Here is a 27,535-nt window from a genome sequence, read left to right on the forward strand (position 1 = left end):
CTTTACGGTGTCATTGCTGCTTTTTTAATTGAGATACTGGTACTATATTTCGTTTTATTTTATCACTGATGACGTCTCATAACACCTCTTTTAAGGTTTAGTACTGGGCTACGAAAAGTGATGTTGTGGTGACTTTACTTGAACACACAACGATTTGCGGAGACGTCCAGTTAAATACAAACAAATGATTAAAAGGATTTGCTGTAGGCTATAATGAGATTCCCTACTTCACGAAGTATTTATTTACAACCTGCGGACAAAGCGGTATTTTGCCATGACGTTACTGTTCACGTACACAGAGGACTTATGATCTACAGTGTCGAACGAAGGAAATTATAATGAGAGCAGTCCACTTAATGGCATTCGCTGAAGTATTTGGACGGCGATGGGAAGGTCCACGAGACAAGTGAAACTGCATTTAGTTTCTCACTGCCATGTCAGCTAGCTTGACAGTAGCCTTGTCGCATGTTTTCAAAGTTAGGTTTACTGGCTGGTGTGACGCATGTGCAAGTTTTCGTTGCGTGTGGGAACGCAGCTTGATTGGGAGTGTGCACTGTGCAGTGTAGCTTTAGAGACAACAAATGGGGCGGCTATTGGTAGCAGTGGTATGGGTAGTCTGCGAGATGTTATAATTGTATGTGCATGGAATAGGAAATGATGTTTCAAATTTATTAAAAATGGGGTTGTCACATTCCCAAACAAAGCAAAATTTATATTATCCGTGTACATTTTTATATTCCACTGTACGCCACAGTAAAGAATATGTCATAGGTCGAAAATAATCACCTCACTGCTTACCGCTGTGCCAAGTCTTCACTGCACTGCAAACACTTAAAATTCGATTTAGCGTAATACATCCGAAATATTTGCTTGATATCCAGTGACCCATTCACAGATTTAGCGTCCCTTTTATTCACGTTAAGGTATTTTTAACCAACGCAAGTATTGAATAAGTTCTTTATTTTGATGAGTAGTTGTATGTTGAAAGAAGCCCTTCGCCTTTTCTTATAGGTAGTATTTCCACAGTGTTTGTCTCCTTGATATACGACCTCTAGTTCACCTAGCCTCATAATTGTTCTTCAGACGCTGTGTAATAAGTAGAGTGTTTCATTCTAATAAAAACAGACCTAAGTTTGGCAGCTTAGCTGGCCAAAGTAAAAGAAATGGCATTGGTATCGTGTACTAAACACTGGAAGCTAGTGGAAGTAAACCTAGCAAAGTGTTTATCATATGCTCCTTACCAGTTTACAAACCATCTGAATAAACCTAGTGAGTTCCTTGCTTCACCCCCCAAGAGGGCAAGAGTAGTAATTTGTGGAGGTGGTGTTATGGGAGCAGCAGTAGCATATCATTTAGCAGAAATGGGTTGGGGACAACACACAGTTTTGATAGAGCAAGGCAGGTGAGCAAGAATTACTTTCATTTTTTCAGTTTCTATTGCACCTTTTGAATTTGGAAACATACAGAATGAAAGAAGTGTCTTTTACTCAAGTCTTGACGTATAATACTTCATTTAGGTGGAAGCAAACTTGTTATTAGTGTTGGCCCAAGAAACTGATGCTGCTAACCAGTATCAATTAACTAAAATTCCACAAGGAACAACAGTGCTGCGTATATAGGATAAGTAAGGAGCAAGCATCAATGTTTATATATTAGATATGAACATCTAAAAGTTGGCTACTGCTTTGTGGAATAATCCTCTTACCAAGTAGATGAAAATTTAAGTTTTCAGTTACACATCTGTGCTACAATTCAAATAACTTGTTGTTTTTAATTTAATGTCTAATATCTATTAATTGAAACCAGACATACATATTTATAATTTTTGTTGTGAGATGTGAAAGAATAATGATATGGTACCTATTAAAATTGTAATTCATCTGCAGGTTATTTACACACAGAGTATTTTGTCCATTGTAAGAGTAATAATCATCAATGTCTGAGGTAATATTTCAGATACCTATTCCATAATAATAATTTTGGCTTAAAATTATGTGCTCAACACATATTGAGAACAAACTGAATCTAATGTGAGCAAAATGTAACTTTTTCAGACACTACAGCGTAATTAGCTGAGTTACAGATCACTGATCACTGTGTAACAGATCGTTTATGTACATAGAGAACAAGAGTGCTATCCTTATGATATTTCCCTGGGGTACTCCTGACTGTGCACTTGACTCTGATTAACGCTAACCATCCATGATAATATATTGAGCTCCATTATTTAAAAAGTTTTTGTGTCACTCATATAACTTAGAACCTATTCCGTATGCCTGGACCTTCGTTAACAGTCTGCAGTGGGGGCACTGTGGAGAATGCTCTGCAAAAATCTATGAAAATGAAATCTTCCTGTTGCAATTCATCCACAGTTTGTGGGATATCATACTAGAACAAGTCAAGCTAAGTATTGCAGAAGTGATGCTTTCTAAATCCAATTCAATTTGTGAACAAAAGCTTTTTGCTCTCAAGGAAGTTTATTGTATTCAAACTTAGAATATTCTCAAGAATTGTGCAGCAAACTGATATGAAGAGTATTTATCTGTCATTTTGAAGATCCATTCTTTCATCTTTTTAATGTAGGAGTCACAAGTACTTGTTTCTGGTCTCTTGGTACCTTGTGATAGGTAAGAGATTTGCCATAAAGGCAAGCTAAGAGGACAGTGCTAAAGAGTAATCTCTGTAAAACTGAATTTGGATTCCAGTCGGACCTGTTAACTTATTTATCTCCAATTCTTTAGTTGCTTTTCATTGCCAAGGTTGTCCATTTCTATGTCCATCATGCACAAGTTTGTGCATCAGTCAAACGATATGTTAGTACGGTCCTCCTGCATGGAAGACTTCCTGAATACTAAATTTGAAACTTCAGCTTTCAGTTTGCTCTCTTCTGTTATTGCTCTAGACCTATTTTATGTAGGACCAAATTTTTTTTAGGATTCTCATAAGATCTCTGTTCTAACGAACAGTACAGCACTGAAAGTTGTACGCATTGCATATCAATCTTTTTATACGCACACAAATTTCTACTAGCCTTTGCCTGATGACATTTCTTCCAATAACTGAATGATTAAAACACATCAGCTCATATGATGAGACATACTGGATTAAAGTGTGTAACCTCCACAACAGCCATTTAAAGACAAATAGCAGCAAGATATTCTGTTAAACTAAACTGTAGATTTAGTTTATTAATTAATAAAATATTTATCTTTAAAGCAACAATTATTGAGAAGAAGCAGTGTTTTCTCTTAAAAATAATCCCCACATGATTGTGAAAGAATGTTTACGCACCAAAGAACTTTGTTTTTCAACTTCAGCGTAGTCCCCTTCTGGAACTATGCATCTTGTTCACTGTTTTTCCATGAGTAGGTTCCATATCTGAAGTTGATTCTGAGGGGTCTACAACATAGTCTTACGTCTATGAGTGTCATAACTGGACTCAAAATATTTTCCAGTCACAAATTTCCTTAAGTGAGGCAATAAGTGGAAGTCAGAGGATCAAACCTGTTGGCTGGGATGAGGTTCTAACAATTCTATGTTCAAATCATTTAATTTTGTCATTGTTGTTCATAACTTTCTCTTCTTTCCCTTACCGTTATATTGTGTAGTCAATATTCAGCAATCACATTGTGTTTCCGTGTACATCTTGTGAAATGACCATGACAGGGAAATCAGAGGAGTTCTAGCTCATGCATAGGCCATATGTAAATCAAGTGAAAGTGCTGGTCCAATACATCATTATCTTGCTGTGTGTAATGTGTAGTAAAGTTAATGTTAGGAAAACAGAAAGAACATTGAAATTATCTTTTTGGGATATGCTGATGATAAGTAGCAGAGTAAGACTACATCTAAAGGAACTATCTACACTGTGCTTGGGTGTCCTCTTCTATATTGCTGTGCAGCATGGAATCCATACCAGATAGAATTAACAGAGGGCATAGAAGAAGTTCAAAGAAGGGCAGCTTAATTTGTAAAGTCACAAAATGGGGAGATATTGTCATGGGTATGGTACGTGAGTTGTGGTGGCAATCAGTAAAACAAAAGCGTTTTCGTTTGACTGAGAATCAGTTCACAAAATTTCAGATACCAACATTCTCCTCTGAATGTGAAAATATGTTATTGACGAACACCTACATACAGGTGAATGATCATTGCAATAAAGTGAGAGAAATCAGAGCTCACCCAGAAGGATTTTTGCTGTCTGCTGTTTGAGAGTAAAATGTTAGATAAATAGTGTGAAAGTGTTTTGATGAGCCCTCTGTCAGGCACTCAAGTGTTAATTGCAGTGTGGTCATGTAGGAGTAGAAATACTACGTTGCAAGGTGTGGTAGCAACTGATCTACAATGCCTGATACCCAAACAAATTATTTACCTCAAACACACCAGAGGGTTTAAATGAATATGTGAGCTGCAACATTTTTTTAGTTGTCTACAGGGAATGGGTCTGGAGAGCTGGTGTTTTCAGAAGTGAAAGTAGTGGATGTAATGTTGTGTGTGTACAGGTTGATGGAAAATCCAATCATTGAGAGTTTTTGTTAGTGTGCATAAAGAACATCCACTCATTGTTGGGATCATACTAAATCTAAATCAGCTTTAGAAATATTTGTATTGGAATGAATGGAAGATCAACTAATATCAGTAACACAGAACAGAAACAACATTGCAAGATAGTTACATCTGTATCCATACCCTGTAAGGCACCCCATGGAGTGTGGCGATGGACACCTTGTGTAACACTGTCACTCCCCTTTCCTGCACCAATTGTGGATATTACATGGGAAGAATGAGTGTTGGTGACCGTTCATGTGAGCTCAAGTCCCTGTGTTTTACTTTTGTGGTATTTTCATGAGATATATGTAGGAGGAAAAACTTTATTGGTTGACACTTCTTGGAACAGTGCTGTTGAAATTTAGCAGCAAATCAAACTGTAATGCACTGGGTCTTATAGCGAGTGGAACTGAAGTTGGATGAGTATCTCAGTGACACTTTGGTACTTAATAAATGAACTAGTAATGAAGTGTACTGCTCTCCTCTTTTCTGTTTCCTCTATCATTCTAATCTGGTAAGAAACCCATATCACTTCTACAAGGATTTTTTAAGCCACATTCTTAATGGGTGAGGTACCATCCTGATGATTAATCCAGTGACATTTTGTCTTGAAATTGCTATTTCTATGATTAGTTTTATATGGCTGTTTTATCACTATATAACAGCATCATTCACAATCAGCTTCAAGGGGCTTCCAGAGCTATCCGCTACGTCATTTATCTATATCGTGAACAGTAATGCTCATATCATGGGGAGCTGCATCAAACCAGTCTTTGGGCCAAAGACTTCAACAACAACAGCAACAATGGTCCTAGATACTCCACTGGGGCATGCATGAAATCACTTTATACCTGAAGATTTTTCTCCACGGCTACTTGTCAGGAACTCTTCAGTCCAATACAAAGATGAATTGATATTCAGTATGCTCCTATTTTGTTCAGTATGCAGACGTGGTACCATATCTAATGCATTCCAGCAGTCAAGGCGCAGATGATGAGGATAAACTGACTGTGACTAAGCCTGTTCTGCGTGATAGTGTTCATACAATAAACAGTGTCACATAGGTTCTTCTCTTTGTGAAGAATTATTATCCCCTTCTAAAGAACACTCAAACAGGAAGAACCAAAAGAAATGAAGAAGAGAAAAAAGAAAAATATGAGTTAGTGAATTTAGAAATTAATTTCATATTAATGTAAGTGTAATTACATGTATGACTATGATATTAGTTATTAATAGTGTAGTGTGAAGCTGATTTCTTTTTCTAGGCAAATCTTTCTGTGTTGTTTACAAGCTTGTACAATTCCTCATAATTTGAAGTGTCCCTTATACTAAACAAAATGATCCAAGGGCAAAGAATATAGTATTAATAATAGTTATAATAATAATGAACAATAATATAAATCTGTTGTGAGATCCAAATGGTGACAGTATTAACAGCAAATGAAAAATTGAGGAATGTACAACGTCAAGCTGTTAAATCAATTTTGTACCTATTTCAGGATGGAAGGCACCTGTGGAGAACAGTTTAGAAAAGCATTCTACAGTTACTTATCGCAGAATCTGGGCTGTAAATCGATAGAAAGAAGATTAGTGTTTAATGTTCTGTTAGTAGTGCCTGATAACAAGCTATAAAGCATAAGTAGTGAAATGCATACATGGGGCAAATGATAGTTACTCTGTCGATTTTCACCCAAATCTTTATCAACACTTAACTATTGCAAGTGAAGCACATGTGCCAGAAGCTTTTTTCAATTACAATCAGACAGAAATGCTGACCATTACTTATCCTAAGATGGTACATCTCCAAATACTACCAGTAGAATCCCTTGAATAGGAAATGGTACTCCTAGCATGGGTGTCTTCTTCAGGAATAAAAAAGAAATTGGTTTAAGGTGTAAAGAGAATGGACAAGAGCTGAAGTAGAAGGGTGGGGGGGGGGGGGGGTGCAACAAGTATCTGAGATCCTGGGTTAATAGGGGGCCACAAGTTATGAGGAAGAAATGAGGCGAAGATGAATGAAAATGTATCATGAAGTGTAGATGGTCCAAGATAATATGAGAATCGTGCAATACGGAAGTTTCCCTATTTTATTTCTCTGCAAAATATACTTCCCATGATGTAAGGGCTAGTGAGTTCAACTGGTAAGTGTTGACAACACTCACACCAGCTTACGAAGCATACCGCAGCATCTTGCCAGTACGGTGCCAGCTAAGATGGAGTTACCACTACAAAATGTGTCTGCTTGTGGGTTGAACTCTGTCATTTGTTTTTTCACAGCTATCCACTGTCAACAGCCAGTGGAATTTACATCTGTTCGTGCAAAAGCTGTATGAACATTCAGATGGTTGTTCTGCGGTGTGTGCAGTTTGTGGAAGGACGTGAAGATGTGCATGATGACAGTGCACAAGGAGATCCACTACAGTAACATGATGATTACAATTCGTAATATTGTGGAGGAAGATCATCCCATTACCGTTCATAATCTCCTAATGCAGCTACCTCCTGAGCCAACTGGATGCATCCATAATGAAGATCCTGACAGACCATCTTCACTATCAACAAGTGTATGCAAGATGGTTGGTTGATGTCCACAGATGGAAATGGAATGATCGGGGCAGAATGTTTCTGGGAATGCATCAGATAGAGGGAGATCTGCTCGTCTGATGGCTTGTCATTGGGGATGAGACCTGGATTCGTGATTTGACTCCCGAGTCAAACCATCAGGACATGGTGTGGAAGAAATCTGACACAAGTGCTCCAAGAAAGGCAATGGAAAAGTTATGGCAACCATCTTTTGGGACCATCAGGGGGTTTTACTCATTCAGTTCCTGCCTTGCAACACCACAATGAAAGCAGAAAGGTACTGTAATAACTTGAGGAATATGTGAGCTGCCATCAACAGAAAATGTCTTTGATTTTTGTCTCACAAAGTTCTCTTCCTTCAAGACAATGCTCGGCATCATAGAGCCTGAATGAGCCAGTCAGAGTACGAAAGATTCAACTGGGAAGTGTTCTCACAATCTCAACATTCACCAGATCTTGCCCCAAGTGACTTTCACATGTTCCCCTAACTCAAGGTCATTGTGGAGGTAAGCACTTCAACACTAATGATGAAGTTACATCAACAGTGAAGAGCTGGTTTCGAGCAGAGCACCTGACTTGGTACAACACTAGTTTGGAAAAATTTTTGTTACATTACCAAAAATTATTGGAAAAAAATGTGGCAACTATGTAGAAAAGTAACAGAAGTATACTACAATGTCAATAAAATTGTTTCAGCATGATAAATTGTTTAAAAACTTACTTATTGGATGCCTCTCATACATTAGTATGCACTGAGCTAGCTTCAGTTTAATGATGCGAGGACCAGGGTGAGAAGTAAAGGTGGATCAGATGATGGCGAGAAAAAGAAAGTTGGAAAGAATTATTGTCATTAAGAAATAGAAAGCAAAGGGAAAGAGACAGGAAAATGAAGAGAGGTAATGAAAAAAAAAGTAACTAATAAATTTCTAGTAACTCAATAGTAGAAGAGTAGTCGAGAGGCACCCACATAAATAATGAAAACTTTGTTTCTAGCTTTCAGATGAAGTTCTTTGATGAGCTAGAGTACAAAATACACACACACACACACACACACACACTCCCCCCCCCCCCCCCCCCCCCTCCCCCACTCAACCCCTCCCCTACCTGCCTGGGCACCTACAGTGTGCTGGCTGGACCCACTGCCAGGATTGTAGTTTGCCAGGTGACATTGTGTGGATATTGACTCGGATGGGGTGAGTAGAGGGAGAAAGAGGCGGGAGCAAGAGAGGGTTTGGGGATGGGTTGCTAGCGGCTTGGAGATAGACAGCAGTTCTGCCTGATGCCTCCCTGCCAGTCATTATCCATCCCCAACCCCTCCTGCTCTCTCTCTCTCTCTCTCTCTCTCTCTCTCTCTCTCTCTCTCTCCCCCCTGTGTGTGTGTGTGTGAGTGATAGAGAGATAGACATATGTACTCTAGCTTGTCAGGCATTTTCTTTCAAAAGCTAGCAATGGAAGCTGAGCCAAGGATGTACCCATCTCTGGAGTTCAGAGAAACTGATATTGAATAGAAGGACCCAGATCTGCTGTGTGGTACAGTAGGCACTCAGGTCTCATGAGTCAAGTTATATAGCATGCTCAGCAACTTGGTTCTGGGTGACGAGATGAACAGTTCTTTAGTGACCATTCAGGCATTAGGCCACTTTAGTGGTGGTTAGCCATATAGAAAAAGCAATGTCGTGCACATATTTCAGTTGCTAAACATCGTGAGTAGTTTCCCATGTGGTACAGTAAATAATAGGTCAGTGCATGAGGCAGGTGTAGCTGTGGGAATGGCCGCAAGGGAAAATAATTTTTTGTACTGAGTTGGTAATTATCTCACTATATTTGACAATAAAGTTACTCACTTTCTCCAACTAATCTTCCTTCTTAAATTTGGTTCTGTTCTGTAAAAGTGAGTTTCATTTTAATAAATGCCACTTACATTGTAGAGTGTATTTTTTTTTAATTAATTAATTTTTTTTATATATATAGTGATACAGTGACTGATGGAGACTTTAGTGACATGCTAACTCTTAAGTGTTTTCACAACCTGAAGCAATAATTCATATATGACTAAACATACGAGAATGAAATAAATACTGACATTGTTTAATGAAAAATTACTTTTATAGGAATTGTGAGATGTTTTTTGCATTTTCTATATAGGTGTGGAGGTGGAACAACATGGCATTTGTCAGGACTGGTTGGCGTTTTCAAACCATCATTGACCCAGGTTAAACTTACTCAGTCAAGTGTTCAGCTCTATAAGCATTTGGAGGAAAGTGGACTTAAAACAGGTTGGAAAATGTGTGGCAGCTTGTGCCTTGCAAGAACACATGATAGAATGACAGTCTTCCGCAGGATGAAGGCACAATCAGTGTTAGTATCATACTTACTGGTGCAACATATAAAATTTAATAAAATTAAGTCTCTCTCTCTCTCTCTCTCTCTCTCTCTCTCTCTCTCTCTCTCTCTCTCTCCCCTCCCCCCCCCCTCCCCCTCCCTCTCCCTCTCCCCCCCCTCCCGCTCTCTCCCTCCGTCCCTCCACTCTCTCTCTCTCTCTCTGTGTGTGTGTGTGTGTGTGTGTGTGTGTGTGTGTGTGTGTGTGTGTGTGTTTTAAAGTATAATAATTCTGCTCATAATTCTAACCATTGATAGCTTTGAATACAGAGAGATCATTATTCATGCACTAGTATGAAACAATACTTAAAGCCATATTAAATGAGAATATTAAGGAGATTATTGTTAGTTTCTATGATTCTTTCTATATGTTTATTTTAAATGGAGTGGTGATTGATTTGTCGTAATTTGTTATGGCATTTAATAGGGAGACGAACAACATTTTTGTATACAGTGCAATAAGGAACTGGCATTAGATGTAACTACACTTTTTATATCTAAATGAAGAAAGCACAAAATTATGGGTGTACTGCAGTTTTAATTTATTTAGTTAACCAGTGCTAAGCACAAAATTATGGGTGTACTGCAGTATTAATTTATTTAGTTAACCAATGCTGGGCTTAATACAAGTTCATCATCAGGCTATAACTGACTTGCCGTCAAAGGGGATACAATATTTATGAACAACACTGAAAAAGACATTACACAGAGTAAATGTCATATTTGACAGTGCAATAGTAATACAGGGTGTTACAAAAAGGTAAGGCCAAACTTTCAGGAAACGTTCCTCACAGACAAGTAAAGAAAAGATGTTATGTGGACATGTGCCCGGAAACGCTTAATTTCCATGTTAGAGCTCATTTTAGTTTCGCCAGTATGTACTGTACTTCCTCGATTCACCGCCAGTTGGCCCAATTGAAGGAAGGTAACGTTGACTTCGGTGCTTGTGTTGACATGCGACTCATTGCTCTACAGTACTAGCATCAAGCACATCAGTACGTAACATCAACAGGTTAGTGTTCATGACGAACGTGGTTTTGCAGTCAGTGGAATGTTTACAAATGCGGAGTTGGCAGATGCCCATTTGATGTATGGATTAGGATGGGGCAATAGCCGTGGCGCGGTATGTTTGTATCGAGACAGATTTCCAGAACGAAGGTGTCCCGACATGAAGACGTCGAAGCAATTGATCGGCGTCTTAGGGAGCACGGAACATTCCAGCCTACGACTCGCGACTGAGGAAGACCTAGAACGATGAGGCCACATGCAATGGTCAAGGCAATTCTTCGTGCAGTTGACAAAAACCCTAATGTCAGCGTCAGAGAAGTTGCTGCTGTACAAGCTAACGTTGGCCACGTCACTGTATGGAGAGTGCTACGGGAGAACCAGTTGTTTCCGTACCATGTACAGCGTATGCAGGCACTATCAGCAGCTGATTGGCCTCCACGGGTACACTTCTGCGAATGGTTCATCCAACAATGTGTCAATCCTCATTTCAGTGCAAATTTTCTCTTTAAGGATGAGGCTTCATTCCAACGTGATCAAATTGTAAATTTTCACAATCAACATGTGTGGGCTGACGAGAATCCGCACGAAATTGTGCAATCACGTCATCAACACAAATTTTCTGTGAACGTTTGGGCAGGCATTGTTGGTGATGTCTTGATTGGGCCCCATGTTCTTCCACCTACGCTCAGTGGAGTACGTTATCATGATTTCATACGGGATACTCTACCTGTGCTGCTAGACCGTGTGCCTTTACAAGTATGACACAACATGTGATTCATACACGATGGAGCTCCTGCACATTTCAGTCAAAGTGTTCATACGCTTCTCAACAACAGATTCGGTGACCGATGGATTGGTAGAGGCGGACCAATTCCATGGCCTCCACGCTCTCCTGACCTCAACCCTCTTCATTTTCATTTATGGGGGCATTTGAAAGCTTTTGTCTACGCAACCCCGGTACCAAATGTAGAGACTCTACGTGCTCGTAATGTGGACGGCTGTGATACAATACGCCATTTTCCAGGGCTGCATCAGCGCATCAGGGATTCCATGCGACAGAGGGTGGATGCATGTATCCTCGCTAACGGAGGACATTTTGAACATTTCCTGTAACAAAGTGTTTGAAGTCACGCTGGTACGTTCTGTTGCTGTGTGTTTCCATTCCATGATTAATGTGATTTGAAGAGAAGTAATAAAATGAGCTCTAACATGGAAAGTAAGCATTTCCGGACACATGTCCACATAACATATTTTCTTTCTTTGTGTGTGAGGAATGTTTCCTGAAAGTTTGGCTGTACCTTTTTGTAACACCCTGTATAGTTGAAAATGTTAAATATTAAATAATTGTAAAAGGGATATGCAAAAAAATTTAACTCAGAAAAAATACATTGTGTTAATGGATGAGGCAAAGGAGGAGAATGTGCCAAAGAATTAAAAGCCTTGAAAGATAAGGTGTACATGTGGGAAAACAACAGAATAACCTATATAGCTGTTTAAATTAAATTTACAATTCCAATTTTAAAAACACAGCATAAGAGTATCAGAGCATATCTTGAAAATGTATTACATAAAGAAGGTGATGCACTAACAGAATAAAAGATACTGACAGTTATGATGTAGTTGGAAATACATAAGCTAAACTGTATAAAAGTGAGTGTGAAGAAATGTAGGGAAGATGTATATATGGTAAAACAACAGAATATATAACAATTTGGGATATGTTAAGAGTCACAGTAAAATAAATGGAAAGTAAAGGAATAGTCTGGAACTGACTGTATGGAAAGAACTGGAGAAAGGAGGATGTAAGTGAAGTTTAGGAGAGGGGGAAGTATTACACTGAGCTGATCATTTGGCATTAGTTGAGGACTGTGTGCCAGAAGTTTATTGGTCTACAGGGCTTCCAAAAGATTCAGTTTTGGCCCTTTGTTTGCCAAGTGGAGCACTTGCAATTGTGACTGGTAAAATTGGGACCTTCACTTAATACATAATCAGCTACTGTAGAATCAGAACTCTGCAACCTCCAGCTATGTTCATGTTCAGCCCATCTGATTGCATGTCTTTGCCTTGGTGGCCAACATAAAACTTATTACGATCTAGCCAATTAATTTTATATAGTCTGCTTCTGTCTTGTAATTGGGCCTTAGTTCCTCACAGAGTAGGAAATTTTATGGTTGCAGGATTTCAGTGCTGTAGGTACACTCTCTGATTTCAGTCATAAGAACGGGATTGTACACCACTTTCTGCAAACATTTGATTACCAGTAGAGGTAGAGCTAAGATATAAGTTTCAGCATTTGTGTCATGAGGAAGAATTGAATCAAGAAATCATCTTTAGATTTTGGAACAGGTATGAGATGGTGCACCCCTGAAAGGAAAACAGCATGTTCGTGTGCTGGTGGTTGCCAGTGTGTGTGTGTGTGTGTGTGTGTGTGTGTGTGTGTGTGTGTGTGTGTATTGCCATGCAAAATATATTCTTGTGAGAGAACAGGGAATTAGATTAGAGAAGTAATGAGGTCCATGAAAATTTCTGCTAGAAGTGGACTAAGAACCATTTAACTAGTTGTAACAAGTTCGTTGAACCCAGAAGTAGTTTTTTGCTAAGCATGTATAAATGGACAGTCTCAAGTTATCCACTTTCATAGGGTTGAAATTAAATCTGTACATGCAAAATTTCCTTTTAATGTGCCGTAGTGATTATGTATGTCACAATCTTTTTCACACTGCTTACATTGTTAATTACACTAAAAAAAATTATGTTAGTGTGTATCATTGCTGCTTCTACAAAGAACTGTGACAGATTCCACATGTAATGTAAACATGTATTCAATCCCAACAGGCAGATATTGTGAGAAGTTCGCAATACAGACAATTTAAAAAATTGAATATTTCCTAAAAATGTTAATTAAGGTTTTGATATTATTGTGATTAAATATTATAAGCAAAAATACAGCATTAATAAGGTACCCATTTGCATGATTAGTAACCTGCACAAGGAGGTGAATACTGTATCGCACCATGCAGGAGACCTGCAGAATTTCATTACAGATAATTCCGTAAAATGTTGAAGGCAGACTAAAACCATGCATTACACTAACAAAACAGCGAGTTCTCAGAATCATAACTTCATGGTGTGGTATGCAAGGATTATTAACATAGAAACAAGATGATCAATGTGTTACATCTGTACGGTAAAAAAATCTCATTCATAGAAAAAAATATAGTCATACATTTATATGTTGCCCATCAAGTGTGATAAGTAGGGATTAGCATAGCCATTATTAAAAAGGAATGACACAAGCATACATCAAAATGAAATGTTATAATACCTTACCGTAATTCTTTTGCTGTATCAAAAAGTGTTTCATTGTGGAGGTCTGTGTGTCCATCAGTGCTGACTTCTACCCACACTACTACCTACCACTAGAACATTACAAATTATTACACACAGTTGTAGTTTTATTTTCTTGGTTCTTCATCAAAAGCTGCAACATTTCTTTCCAGTAGCATAATTAGCCCACCCAAGATACTTTAGCAGAGAAGGCAGCACTCCAGTAACTGTAAGAGATAACTTCCCAAGGAACTCAACATTTTGCTTGAAAAACGTGAGTAGTAAAGTCAGTGAAATATTGTTTTAAGATGAAATTGACACTTGGATGATAACACGAGAGGTATTATAAGTTATAGGGTGCAGAAATCAATTATCCTTTTTTTGTAGGTTTTATTACGCAAATCCAGATTTTGGCTAGTGCCTAGCCATTATCAATGCAACATTTTATACTCTCAATGCATGTTAATTCCCTGTTGTTCGGGCGTGAGTCACAGTTATTTGAATACTACACATTATGTAACACGCATCGAGATTATAAAATTTTGCATTGATAATGGCTGAGCACTAGCCGAAATCTGGATTTGCGTAGTAAAACCTACAAAAAAAGGATGACTGATTGCTGTGCTCTATAAGTTATAAATCACATAACAGTTCCTGAATGCACCCACTTTCCTAATGGAAGGTAACCTGACTAGAGGTTTTGTTATTGGAATTTTTTGTTGCCAAAAGTTGTGGTATTAGTAATGGATTATTGCAGGTGTTTGCTTGAGTATACATGAAGAGATAGTGTTGTTGTTTTATGGACATGTAGACAGCAATTTGAAGGGTATGACATCATTGAGAAGATGATAATACAATTTCTTGACCACAGTTGCCTCCATTATTAACAAAAAGGACACACTGGTAGGCAAGTGTAAGTGGACATACTGGCTTACGGTGTGCATGAACATTTTCATAAAGTCTGCAGACATCAGTGCAAAGAACAATCACCATCAGCTGCAGTGTATGGGAAGATGTCACCCTTGAGTGACTGTAGGAGGATATGGGATGACTTAGACAAAATTTATAGTTGGTGTGATGAATTGTGGCTTGCTCTAAATGTAGAAAACTGTAAGTTAATGCAGATTAGCAGGCAAACAACCCAATAACATTCAAATACAATATTAGTAGTGTGCTGCTTGACACAGTCACATATGATTAAATATCTAAGCCTAACATTGCAAAGTGTAATGAAATGGATCAAGCACGTAAGGTTTGTAATCAGAAACAAATGATTGACTTCAGTTTATTGAGAGAAGTTTAGGAAAGTGTGTATATTGGTAAAGGAGGCCATATATAGTACACTAGTGCAACACATTCTTGGCTGCTGCCTGAGTGTATGGGATCCCCACCAGGTTGGATTAAAGGAGGCCATCGAATCATTTCAGAGGCAGTCTGCTAGATCTATACTTGCATGTTAGATCAACATGCCAGTATTACAGTGATGCACCAGGAACTCGAACGAGAATCTTTGTAGGGAAGGTGACACTCTCTTCAAGGAACACTATTGAGAAAATGTAGAGCCAGCATTTGAAGCTGACTGCAGAACAATTCTACTGCTACCAACATACATTTCGAGCAAGGACCACCAAGATAAGATAAGAGAAATTAGGGCTCGAGTGTAGGCATTTAGGCAGTTGTTTTTCCCCCATTCTGTTTACTCTTGGAACAGGAAAGAAAATGACTAGTAGTGGCGCAAGGTACCCTGTGCCACCCATGATATAGTGGCTTGTGGAGTATGTATGTACATGTAGATGTAAGGAAGATTCTTCAAAAACAGTTGCACTGGATCTTGTGTAAGCTGCTCCCTAATATTCAGTAAAGAGATATATGTCTTGTGAGTATTTTAGATTGCCACAAAGAGAACTATCACATGCCATATGTACCTGAACATGTTTGAACATAGTTTACATGATATCACAGGAAGGAGGACAGGGTTCATTTTCTAACAAGACAGATCCCTACCACACTGCCACACAAATCTCTAGCAGTACATTAATTGAAAACTGCGAAGTTGCATCAACCACACACATCACTCACACAAGATGAACCCTCCTACTGGATCTCTCAAGTGTGACTTTTTTTTTGGGGGGTGGGGGGGTGGGGGGGGGGGGGGGGGGGGGTTAGAGAGCAAAGTTTACATCCCTACATTACCTGCACATTTTGAGAATTAGCAAAGCACATTTTCACAGTCACAAAGAACACAAAACATAACAGGATCCCTGCATGGTTGCTGTCATGTTACACATGGATTTGACATTCAGTGCATTTAAAGATAGTGTAAAACTGATCCCTCTAGGATAGTAATAAGATTCGTATTTATGTTCAGTAATTATTAGAAGCAATCTGGTTCACCAGGATAGCTGTGCATGTTAAAGCACTCCATCTGGGAAAGGATGGTATGCCACCCCCAGATCAAATCCGCTCACTGGATTAATAACAAGGGTCAGTGTACTGGGCAGCCTGGGTTTGGTTTTTAGGTGGTTTCCCACATCCCACTAAATGAATACTGAGCTGGTACAGAAATCCCACATCAGTTACTTCAGTTGCAAACATTTAGAATACTTTCATCACCTTTCACATGAACAACACTACACATAAACAGTTGTGGTACACACATTCTGTCCTGGGGGATAATGGAGTGGCAACAGGAAGGGCTGTTCCACAAACTAACCATGCCAAATATGTGAATAATAATGCTGATCTTTCATGGACACAGAACAATGGCACATGGAAAAGAAGAATTATTAAAAGTAATCTCAAAGTTATTGATACCTGGTGACAAGCAGAGATTTGTACCAAACCAGGATTCCAATGTTGATATCTGCTTATCGATAGATGTTGCCATAGCCATCAGACTGTTTGAGCTTACCTCCTCATCAAACTCACTTTCTGTCCAGCATAATTTTCAGTGGTTTGACTGATAACTTTTCATGTCATTGCTCGTTACTGATTTCATCTACACCAATCTATTCATTTCATTTTCTTGCATTTCATCTGTATATCCCCCCCCCCCCCCCTTTCCCTCTTGTGGCTGTGAAAGCTGTAGCACTGTTCCCTCAGTGCTGCAATTCCAACATACCCTGTGGTAGCAGCATTCAGAAATCATAGGTGGAAAAATTAATGACTGTGACAGTTTGAGGCTTCCTTAGATAACATAATGATTAATGTAGCTGCTAGAAATGACCAGGAAGTCCAGGTTTAGTTCCCATTCTTCTACAATTTTTCGCTTTCCACTATAACTGCCAAATATGTTTGGGAATTGGATATACATCCTAAACTACTTACCCCACATCCCCCTCTGCCTATCATCACCTGTCCCATCTCTACAGGCATCTTCCCCCCCCCCCCCCCCCCCCCCCTACTATGTCCTTTTACCTCAATCTCTGATCGTGAGTCTTGTTTATTGTTATCCCAAACAAACCCTTCATTAGGAACGGAAGCTTAAAATGAATTCATTGAGATCATAGTTTACATGCCTTGCTACTATAATTGAAACTGATTGCAAGAAGAAAATGAAACCACACATTTCACAGCACAGCACATTTTGTTTCTCACAGTCACTTTACCAGAATACCTGTACATTGTCATTATAGAAAAAAATGTATAGCCTATGTCAGGAATGTTCCTTAGGATATCATGTAAAAATTTGAATAAATTGGTCATGAGCTTTTCAAGATTTTTGGTAACAACATTGAACAATGACATGTCTTCATAACACAGTAGTATAGACTGCATTGGAGGCACAGCATATCTGAACAGTGTGCACTGAAATCATGATTTCATGACACTGTTCTTCCTTTATTGAATTCCCATCAATCCATTCATGTCATTTTCATGTATTTTATTGATTTCATTAAAATAATTATGCTGTCTATTAATTACTGTATTTATCATAAGCGCAACAAGTGCTGCAAAGTGCACCACAAAAAATATATTTTTGAAATAGCTACAACCTTTCAGCTCATTTGAAGTTGCTATAGTTCATAGACTACCTTTTCATCATTGCATTTCTCAGTTCTACATCATATTATGAGTAATGCATTAGATAAATGTAGCTCTATGCAGAATGCCCAATCTTAGCAGATGCTGAAAGAATGCATTATGTTGGGGTAATTTTAATCAGTTAATAGTGAACAGCTGCTGCCACTGGTGCTTCTATTTTTAAAAAACGTGTAAGTGTATCACAGAAACACTAGCTTTTATAACTTCTTTCATTTCTCAAAATATAGCAAACATCTAGAAGGACAATTAATTATTAGTAGACAGACTAAGGATATGACGAGAGGAAATAGCACAAAGTGCCAACAATTATTGAGATTTGAAAACCTACACAGACATAGCAGGAGAAAGGCAGTTGGGATATCAACAAAGTAAGGAAAAGATAGATTGCTACTTACTATAAAGATGACACATTAAGTTGCAGACAGGCATAACTGAAAAACAGTTGCACATTAATTTTCGGCCACAGCCTTCTTCAGGAAAGGACACACACACACACACACACACACACACACACACACACACACACACACACACACCACTTTCATTCACATCCACATGACCGCCATCTCCGGCAGCTCGGACTGGAATGCAACGGTCACATAGAATGGAAGCAGCAATCTAGAGGGGGTGGGGAAGGGATAGCAGTGTACAGATGGGGGAAGAGAAGAGCGCTGTCTAGTGGAGTGTGCATTGCTAGAATGCCATAAGGAACAAGGGGAAGCTTTGGGGCTGGGAGATGGGGAGGGGGAAACAAGGAACGAAAAGGAGAGGAGCAGGGAAAGATAGGCAGGTGCACTGGCAGAGGGTAGCACGCAAAGAGGGTGGGAGATGGGAATAAGGTAGAGGTGATACAACAGAAGGGGGGGGGGGGGAACCTGTTGGTTGGAGGACGTGGGGACAGTATGTTACCATAGGTTCAGGCCGGGCTAGTTTCGGAAGTGGTTAATGTGCTCGAAGGATAATTCCTTCTGTGCGGTTCAGAAGATCTGATGGTGGAGGGGAGGCTCCAGATGACTGAGATAGTGAAGCAGTCATTGAAATTGAGCATGGTATGTTCAGCTGCATGTTGTGCCAATGTTGGCAGTGGCAGTTGATCGTGGTGGACAAATGGTTGGAAATCATACCAATATAGATAGCTGTGCAAGATTGCAGCAGCACTTGTATGGCTGCTTTCACAGATGGCCTGGCCTCTGGTGAGGTGGGATAAGCCTGTGACAGGACTGGAATAGGAAGTGCTGGCTGGGCGGATTGGGCAGATCTTGCACCTGGGTCTTTCACATGTATATCATCCTTGTTGCAAGGATGGGAGTGGAAGAAGGATGGACTAAGGTGTGGTGGAGGTTGAGTGGGTGACAGAACACCACTTTAGCAGGGGTGGGAGGGGTATTGAATAGGATGTCCCTCATTTCAGGGCATGATGATATCTGGGATGCCTCCTTTGAAAGGGCATGGTTGACTTCCTTCCCTATCCTTCCGTAATCCAATGGGACTGATGGCATTGCTGTTTGGTCCCCTCCCTCAGATCAACCAACTGACAACAAAGTAAACATGGTGAGAGACAATAAAAGCCCTGTTGATCCAGTTGTTCCAGTCTGGGACGATATTGGATGATGAAAGGAGCACTCTTTTCTGGCTGGTTCTAGCAGGTGGTGAAAGTATCGGGACTGTGAGGGGAAATGGCAGAGTAGATCTGTTTGGGGATTAGGTCTTGGGTATAGTGCCTGTCAACGAAAGTATTGGTGACAAGTTGTCACTGCAGATAGGCCATCCACAGGTGGTTGGGCTATATAGGAGGGATTTCTTGATGTGTAAGGGATGACAGCTGTTGAAATGCCGGTACTGATGGTGATTGGAGGGTTTAATGTGGTTAGAGGTGTGTATCAAGCCATCAGAGATGTTGAAATGCAGGCACTGTTGGCGGTTTTAATGTGAACAGAGGTGTGTATGGAGCCACTGTCACTGTTAATGCCACCTTCCAATACACCAACATCCTTCATGCCCATGGCCTTATTGTTACTGAACACTACCTTTCCCAAAGTCCTTCAGATTCCATACTCACTACCTCATTCCTCATACTTCCTACTAACTTTATCCTAACTTTCAACTACTTCTGCTTTGAAGGGAAGGTACAAAAACAAGTTGTGGCTCAGCCATGTGCAGCTGCATGGCACTCTCTTATGCCAACCTGTTTATGGTCCATCCACAGGAGACCTCCCTAGCCTGCTATGATGCCAAGTTGTTAGTCTCCTTCAGCTTTATTGGCCTAACTCAGGGCCACGACACCCTATCTTCATCCCTTCATTCGACAGCTATCATCCCAACAAAAAATCCCTGCCAGAGAACCTGGCCACCAGCGGGACAACATATTTGCAGTGACAAGAACTTCCATGCTCAGTATGCTGAGGGTCTGACCAAGGCCTTCACAGACGGGCACTACTCCACAGATCTAGTCCGCAAACAGATCTCCCATGCCATTTTCCTCACATGCCCAATCCTCCCATTAACCCCAAGAACCTGCCACAAAGGAGTACCCCTCTTCATCACCCAATGGCACCCCAGACAGTATCAACCATTCTACATCCTTTGCCACAGTTTTGATTACCTATGATCATGCCCTTGTATGAGGGACATCCTACCGAAGATCCTGCCCTCTTAATGTAGTATTCTGTCACCAAACCAATCTCCACAACATCCTAGTCCACCCCTATACCAATCCCAATCACTTCCCACAGGGATTGTATCCCTGTTGAAGACCCAGGTGCAAGGCTTGCCCAATCCACCCACCCAGCACTTTTTATACCAACCCTGTCACAGGCTTATCCTTCCCCATCAGAGGCTGGGCCGTCTGCAAAAGCAGCCATGCCGTATACAAACACTGCTGTATTTATGTGGCACAACATTCAGCTGAATAAACATTCTTGATTTCAAGGCTGCCTCACTACCTGAGTCATCTGGATGCTCCACTCCACAACCTGCCATTGTGCATTGTGCAGATGGGAGTAATCCTTACAACATATTCTCCTTTCCCAGAATTATCCTGCTCTCAATCTATGGTAACATACTGTCCCCACATCCACCTCCCGACTGTTTCCACGCCATTTGTCCTGTCACCTTCTTTGTGTGCCACCCTATGCCAATGCACCAACCCAACTTTCCCTGCTCCTTTCCCTGTTCACTCTGTTCTCCCTCCCCACAGTGCTCTTCTCCCCCCCCCCCCCCATGTCATTAGCAGTGAACCTCTGTACAATCTACACAAATAATAAATCTGTAAAACCGGATTTTTAATGGGTTTTCATAGACATCATGAACATAGTTAATGTCACCATATAAGCTTTAGTTAATAAAAACTGGATCATGGGAAACAGATATTCATAAATAGTAATAAAAAAAATATGTGTATTTATATATGTTCCACACCTCCGAAATCGCAGGACTGATTTCCACAAAACTTTATAGACATATTACGTACTGTCTGGAAAGAATACTATGGGGGCAAGAAGTACCTAGCTATCAAAGGGCTGGGGGTTAAGGTGGGGGTGAAAAAGAAGTGTAGGCCACAACACATGAATACCCAGATTTTATTAATCTACTATTTGGGAATGGGAGCACTTAATGGCTTGCAATAAACTTTACACATAATTTCAAACATTTACATCATTTTTTCTCACTGACACCCAACATGATGATGAAAGGAAAAAAATTTTCACATACTACATTTTTTGCTGTTTATTTTCACACCAGGCATAGGGTTTTAATGTATTGCTTCTTTATTACTAATTGTATTCGTGACTAATTCAGCTGGCGGTGTGCACATATACCAATGAATGGAATGGAAATGAAGTCCCATGCTTCTTGATACAGCATAGGGGAACGATGTGGGAGACCCGCACCGCCGTACTAGGCTAGGTCCTAATGGAGGTGGTTTGCCGTTGCATTCCTCTGACCATAATGAGGATGAATGATGATGATGAAGACGACTCAACAACATCCAGTAATCTCGAGGCAGGTGAAAATCCTTGACCCCACTGGCAATTGAACCCAGGACCCCATACTTGGGAAGCGAGAACGCTACCTCGAGACCACGTGCTGCAGACTACCATTGAATATACCTGTAAAATTATATAAATATAATAGAGGGAAACATTCCACGTGGGAAAAATATATCTAAAACAAAGATGATGTGACTTACCAAACGAAAGTGCTGGCAGGTCGATATACACACAAACAAACACAAACATACACACAAAATTCAAGCTTTCGCAACAAACGGTTGCTTCATCAGGAAAGAGGGAAGGAGAGGGAAAGACGAAAGGATGTGGGTTTTAAGGGAGAGGGTAAGGAGTCATTCCAATCCCAGGAGGGGGAAAAAAGGACAGGTATACACTCGTACTCGCACACACACACACACACACACACACACACACACACACACACACACACACACACACACGCGCGCGCGCATCCTTTCGTCTTTCCCTCTCCTTCCCTCCAAACATATCATTGAGGAAAAAGACCTTGTTTCACAAAGGGCCTAGCATCCAGCACACGTTGGTCAATCAATTACTCATATGATTTTCGACGCACCCCTGTTGGTTTTTGAACTTTTTTTGATCAAATTCTAAGTTGATTTCTGAATGAATCGTAAATTGATTTTTGAATGCGTGCATAGTGTATGTGATGTCTCTGCCAGGGGAACCCCCATCGCATCTAGAAAAATACTGCAGACAAAAGGGGACGGGTCTATACGAGCTGAGCGAATAAAGCCGAAAGGGTGAATGACAATCGCTGTTTTATGTGGTTGACTGGGTTTGCAAATCATCAGCATTGTTATAATTACTAGCGAATTCCATAGATTCAGGCTTCCAGAGTGGAAATAAACGACTAACAGGAATAACAGGCAACTAAGATTACGTGTTGTCTTCTCCGTGTATCCAAGAAAATGAAATTTTGACAGAAAATTTTTGGCCAGACCGGTACACTACAGTCCCCGGCTAGCAGCCGCTAAAGTTCTATTCTGGGAGTAGCACGGAAAACGCGTTGTACGAGCACTTAATATCTCCTAACCGGAGAACAAATGCGGGATAACTAAACTGGTGATTGTGGCAGGGTTAGTGAAGTAAACCAGAGAATAAATTTTGACACTGGCAGGAATAGTTACAGATTTAGTGATGACAAGATTGTTTGTTAGAACGAGGAAGGAGAAGAAATGGAGACTGTCACAAATTATGGAAGTATATGACGATTCCAAATTTATATAAAAATTACATACTACTACTTTTCGATCTCATGCTTCAGAAGCTAGAGAGTATGAATGAAGGGGACTGATGGCCGCAGAAGTTAAGTCCCATAGTGCTCAGAGCCAAGTATGAATGAAATTATTTCCTAACATGAAACGTTTGCTTGTAGTAGGCCTAATGGGCTTTTGGTATTGGTACTTCCTGAATCATATTGTGTCGTGTTATAAAAATGACCATTTGTGCCAAAACAGTCTCATTTATTTGGTGTGTGTAACAACTGCTGCAGTATTAGGCAGGCCTATTTCGTTTTATCGAGCAGACAGTGACAAAATACATGTAATCAGATCGAGAAACCACACCAGTCTTGGGTACTATTTGTATTAACAGCTTTTCTGGTATTAGACAACGACACTTTGTTTTTTCATGTAGCAAAATGTTGACGAACTTTGATGGCGTAATAGATTCTTTCCCAGAAAGGGAAGTACGCCATATAAAGCTGTGGCAAGATTAGAGAGAAAAAAAAAGCTGGGACTTAAGGATTGAATAAATGTGTACTGTCTTGCTTGTCTCGTTTTATGTATCCTGTATTTAATTTTATGTCACAAAGAACAGCAAGTTATTAGCTAATAGGCAGTAAAGATTGCAAATTTTCTGGAGAGTTCTTGTTCTCCCGGTTACAAATAATCCCATCCACTATTTATTGCGAGATTTTTTTTTTTAAGTGGGGCAGGATGACAAACTGGCCGACTGCAGGAGAGGCACCACAGGACAATTTCCACTGTCCTGAATACAGTTTGACGGCACCCATTACAAAATATTACACGTTTGAATTCCACAGAGCGAAATAGAGAGGCGTGCGATGGAAGAACGCTGTGTGAAGAGGCATAGCACTGCACTTCGGCACACTTACGACCAAATAACATGTCTTACGTTGCCTCGATCATATATGTTTTATGTATCATACACTTCAGAAAGACGTGCGCTACAATATGTAGATATTTTTGAAAAGTCGATCTTTTAAATTTTTGGTGTCATACCTCAAACGCTCGAAGGATGGGGAGTGCCACTATCTAATATTGGCCCGGTTCGGGAATATCGTAGATCCAGACCTGGTGCACAGAGCAGTCTAAGTTGTAGTGGGGAGGTGGTAGCCTCCACGTGACCCGTCTTTACGTTAAGTAATTTTGCTGTTTCCTCTTCGTTTATTGCTCTCATGTCAAATGAAAACAAAACGGATTTCTGTGGTTGGAAGATATCAAGTGAATTAAAATACATGCTCGTAATTATGGAAGGCTAAAATAAGTTATTAGTTTCAGATTTTATTTTGTTCTACCTTTCTGACAGTCAAGCATTAATCGCCTTGCAGAACAATGAAGTTATCTTTGTCGGTTTGTTAAAGGAATTTGACTTTTATATTAATCTTTTCTGCTGAGGCACACTGTTGCCTAGTTTCAACTGCTCGCTACATTTCAAGTGCATGTTTTCATTGTCTAGCACATATGGCATTATGCCATAATAAAGAACCAAACATGAGATAATGCGGTACTGGTACATCTGAATCTGGACATACGAATGTGCACTTTAAGCCAAATTATGCATTTTAGTAGGGTTCACAAAATTTCCATGCTCTTGGAGTATCCTCTAATGTCTTGTTTCTTTTATGACATAATGTAAGATCTTTTAATGTTTTACACGTACGAACGTACGGGCTTCCTGCGTCATCATAGCTGCGCAAGTGCGGCGATGCCTGTCATCTGGCGCAACTACTGAAACGAATCTAACAGGTCACGGGAAAATATTCCGAATGTTTGTTTGAAAAGCATTACTTTCAAGTAAAGCAAATTTCCTTTTACACAAGATGAAATCTGTGCGCGAATGTCCGATGAATTTCTTAAATCACACAGCGTTTGACTCTCATTCAAAATTCAAATCTTTGAGAACGACCATTTAGAATATTTTCAAACCCAGTTCATCAGACATTTATACCATTGTTAAAAAATTTGCTGGCACATTTCTGTGATGTATCTTGAAGTGTAACACGCGCAAAAAGATCAACATTACGTGTGAAAGCCTAGCTTCTCTTGCAGCTTATTAATCTTAGAGGCCAATATTATAGGGTACGTGAAAGCTTTTCTTTTCTTGTAGCAACACTATGTATATTAATTTAAACCATTAACTTTTCCTGCTTGTGTGTTCGCGCTACTTAACAGTGATGTTGCTATTGGCTGACCACATCGCGTGTCCTGTGGTCTGAATATCTGCTGTCATCGGCTGGCGAGATCGCTTGACATGAGCTACGATCGGCTTACAAAAGCCTATCACAATCTCGATCGCAATCCTTCGGAAAGTAACATGTGTGGTGGAATTCCAATGTATACTTTCGTAATACGAAAATACGCAGCGTACGTGTTGCTGCACATCAGACATCTTTCCAAAATTGGTTTTCCCCCCCCCCCTGAGTTTAGTTTTCTAAAGTGTTGCGAAATTCTACGATGGTGTATAAAACCACAACCATTGAAAGGATTAATAAGTTTTACAGTTCCGTGGAAAAGTATACTGTTACTTAAGACGGAAAAAGTGTATTTTCATCCGGGAGAAAGTGTATTTTTAACCGGTAAATACGGAAAAAATCCGGGAATTTTTTTTTCCTCGGCCACGTATACACCCTGTTGGCTGAGATGTCCTATATGATATGATTCAAAAGTAATGAATACAATGCTTATACAATCTTCAGTGTGTTTATTCCATACTTCCACATTATCTGTTGCATAACGTATGTGCCGCATAATGTATAGCTACTATGTGCACTGTCCAGTGTTTGAGCCTGACAGAACGTAGTGACTTGCAGCAAACTTTACACATAATTTCAAACCTTTATGAAACTTTTTATTGCTGACAAGCCCTGCAAAGTAGTGAAAGGGATGTCATTTATCACTTAATACATTTTTGCAGTTCGTGCAGTAAAACTGTCGCATCAGGCATGCTGTCATGTCATTTACATCTATTGCTTCTACAAGAAGCACATATTAATGAAAATACTTTGGTCATAATGACAGTACACCTACTTTACCATTTTATTAACATTTTTGAGAAATAATTCAATGTAAGTTATTTATTTATCCCTCCATAGACAATATGAATTGTATGGATGCTGTGAGTTACTCATTAGTACATAACAAAATTGACATATGGGAGAATAGACATATTTCTTTCTTTACAAAATTAATCTTCTGTTTCAGGCCCTGGGGGATAGAATGTGAGCTTGTATCTCCAGCAGAAGCAAGAGAATTGTGTCCATTTATAGCCATACATGATATTCTTGGAGGGCTGTGGATACCTGGTGATGGTGTTGCGGATTCTTATCAGACTTGTCTGTCACTGATAGAAGCTGCCAAAAAAGGCGGTGTGTTTTTGTACATAAGCAAATTTTTTTAGCAAATGAATAAAATAACATATCCACTTCAAGCTCGCAACCCCCTGTGTTAAACTTTACTACTGTTCTATCAAGACACAGTTTTGTGTGAAAATATCTACAATGTGCATGAGACGCTCCAAAAATATTTGTAATTTGTGTTTCAGGAGTCCAAGTATTTGAAGGCTGTTCTGTGAAGAGTGTTCTTAACCAGGATGGAAAGGTTGTTGCTGTTGAAACAAACAGAGGAATGATAGACTGTGATTTCTTTGTGAATGCAGGAGGTTTCTGGGCACGACACATAGGCAAGAAAAGTGAACCATATGTCAAAGTGCCACTTCATGCTTGTGAACATTATTACCTCCATACAAAACCCATCCCCGGCTTAGATCCAATGTTGCCTGGTGAGTAAATCAATGTATTCTGCCTTGTAAAAGTTTTCCAATTTTTTATATGAATTATGACTTAAAATTCAGCAGAACAAGTAAAACAAAAATTTTTTTAGTATTCAGTCAGATATTTTTTCCCTGCATAGATTTTTATTCTGCATGTAGTAAGGTTAGTCAAAGAACCTGTGTACTTTTTGTGTAGTTTGTATTTTGTTAAAAAAAAATACTGAAATTTAGTCTCACTAAAGAGTATATAAAAGTCTTTCATGTCCTCTCTCAGTTCAATGATTTCAAGAGGGAAATTCTCATCTTTATGATTTATAGCTGTAGTTAGTTGTGCCAATTACCTTTTACATCAGTTGCATTGTATACTGGTTCCCATTTATCATTCTGTAATGCCTTCTTAAGTTTATCATAATTAAATTATGTTTTATGTATAAATCTATCACTTTTTGATATATCTACAATCCCTTCATCAGTTTCCGTAGTAAGGGCTCTGTAGTCAGATATGTAGTTTTCTGTGATTGTTATGTTTATTTTCTTCTTTGTTATGTTTGCGAGAATGTAATCAATGCATGTGTCTGTAATTTAAGTACTGTATTTACTCC

The 27,535-nt window shown here is 39.5% G+C and overlaps 1 protein-coding gene across 2 annotated transcripts in view; it reads left to right on the top strand.

Moving 5' to 3' along the window:
• Positions 1-524: 524 nt before the first annotated feature.
• Positions 525-27,535, top strand: part of LOC124612383 (pyruvate dehydrogenase phosphatase regulatory subunit, mitochondrial) — an 81,586-nt gene continuing 54,575 nt past the window's right edge. Inside the window, exons 1-5 of one of the 2 annotated variants that reach the window (XM_047140557.1) lie at positions 1,264-1,402; positions 1,518-1,624; positions 9,277-9,489; positions 26,366-26,529; positions 26,706-26,942. In XM_047140557.1, coding sequence (XP_046996513.1) covers positions 9,416-9,489; positions 26,366-26,529; positions 26,706-26,942 — 475 coding nt within the window. In that variant the 5' untranslated portion in view covers positions 1,264-1,402; positions 1,518-1,624; positions 9,277-9,415. Of the gene's footprint in view, positions 1,403-1,517; positions 1,625-9,276; positions 9,490-26,365; positions 26,530-26,705; positions 26,943-27,535 lie in introns of both variants that reach the window. The other variant, XM_047140556.1, reaches the window with a different exon arrangement.

Source organism: Schistocerca americana, chromosome 4 (assembly GCF_021461395.2).
Source record: "Schistocerca americana isolate TAMUIC-IGC-003095 chromosome 4, iqSchAmer2.1, whole genome shotgun sequence".
NCBI classification, from domain to species: domain Eukaryota; kingdom Metazoa; phylum Arthropoda; class Insecta; order Orthoptera; family Acrididae; genus Schistocerca; species Schistocerca americana.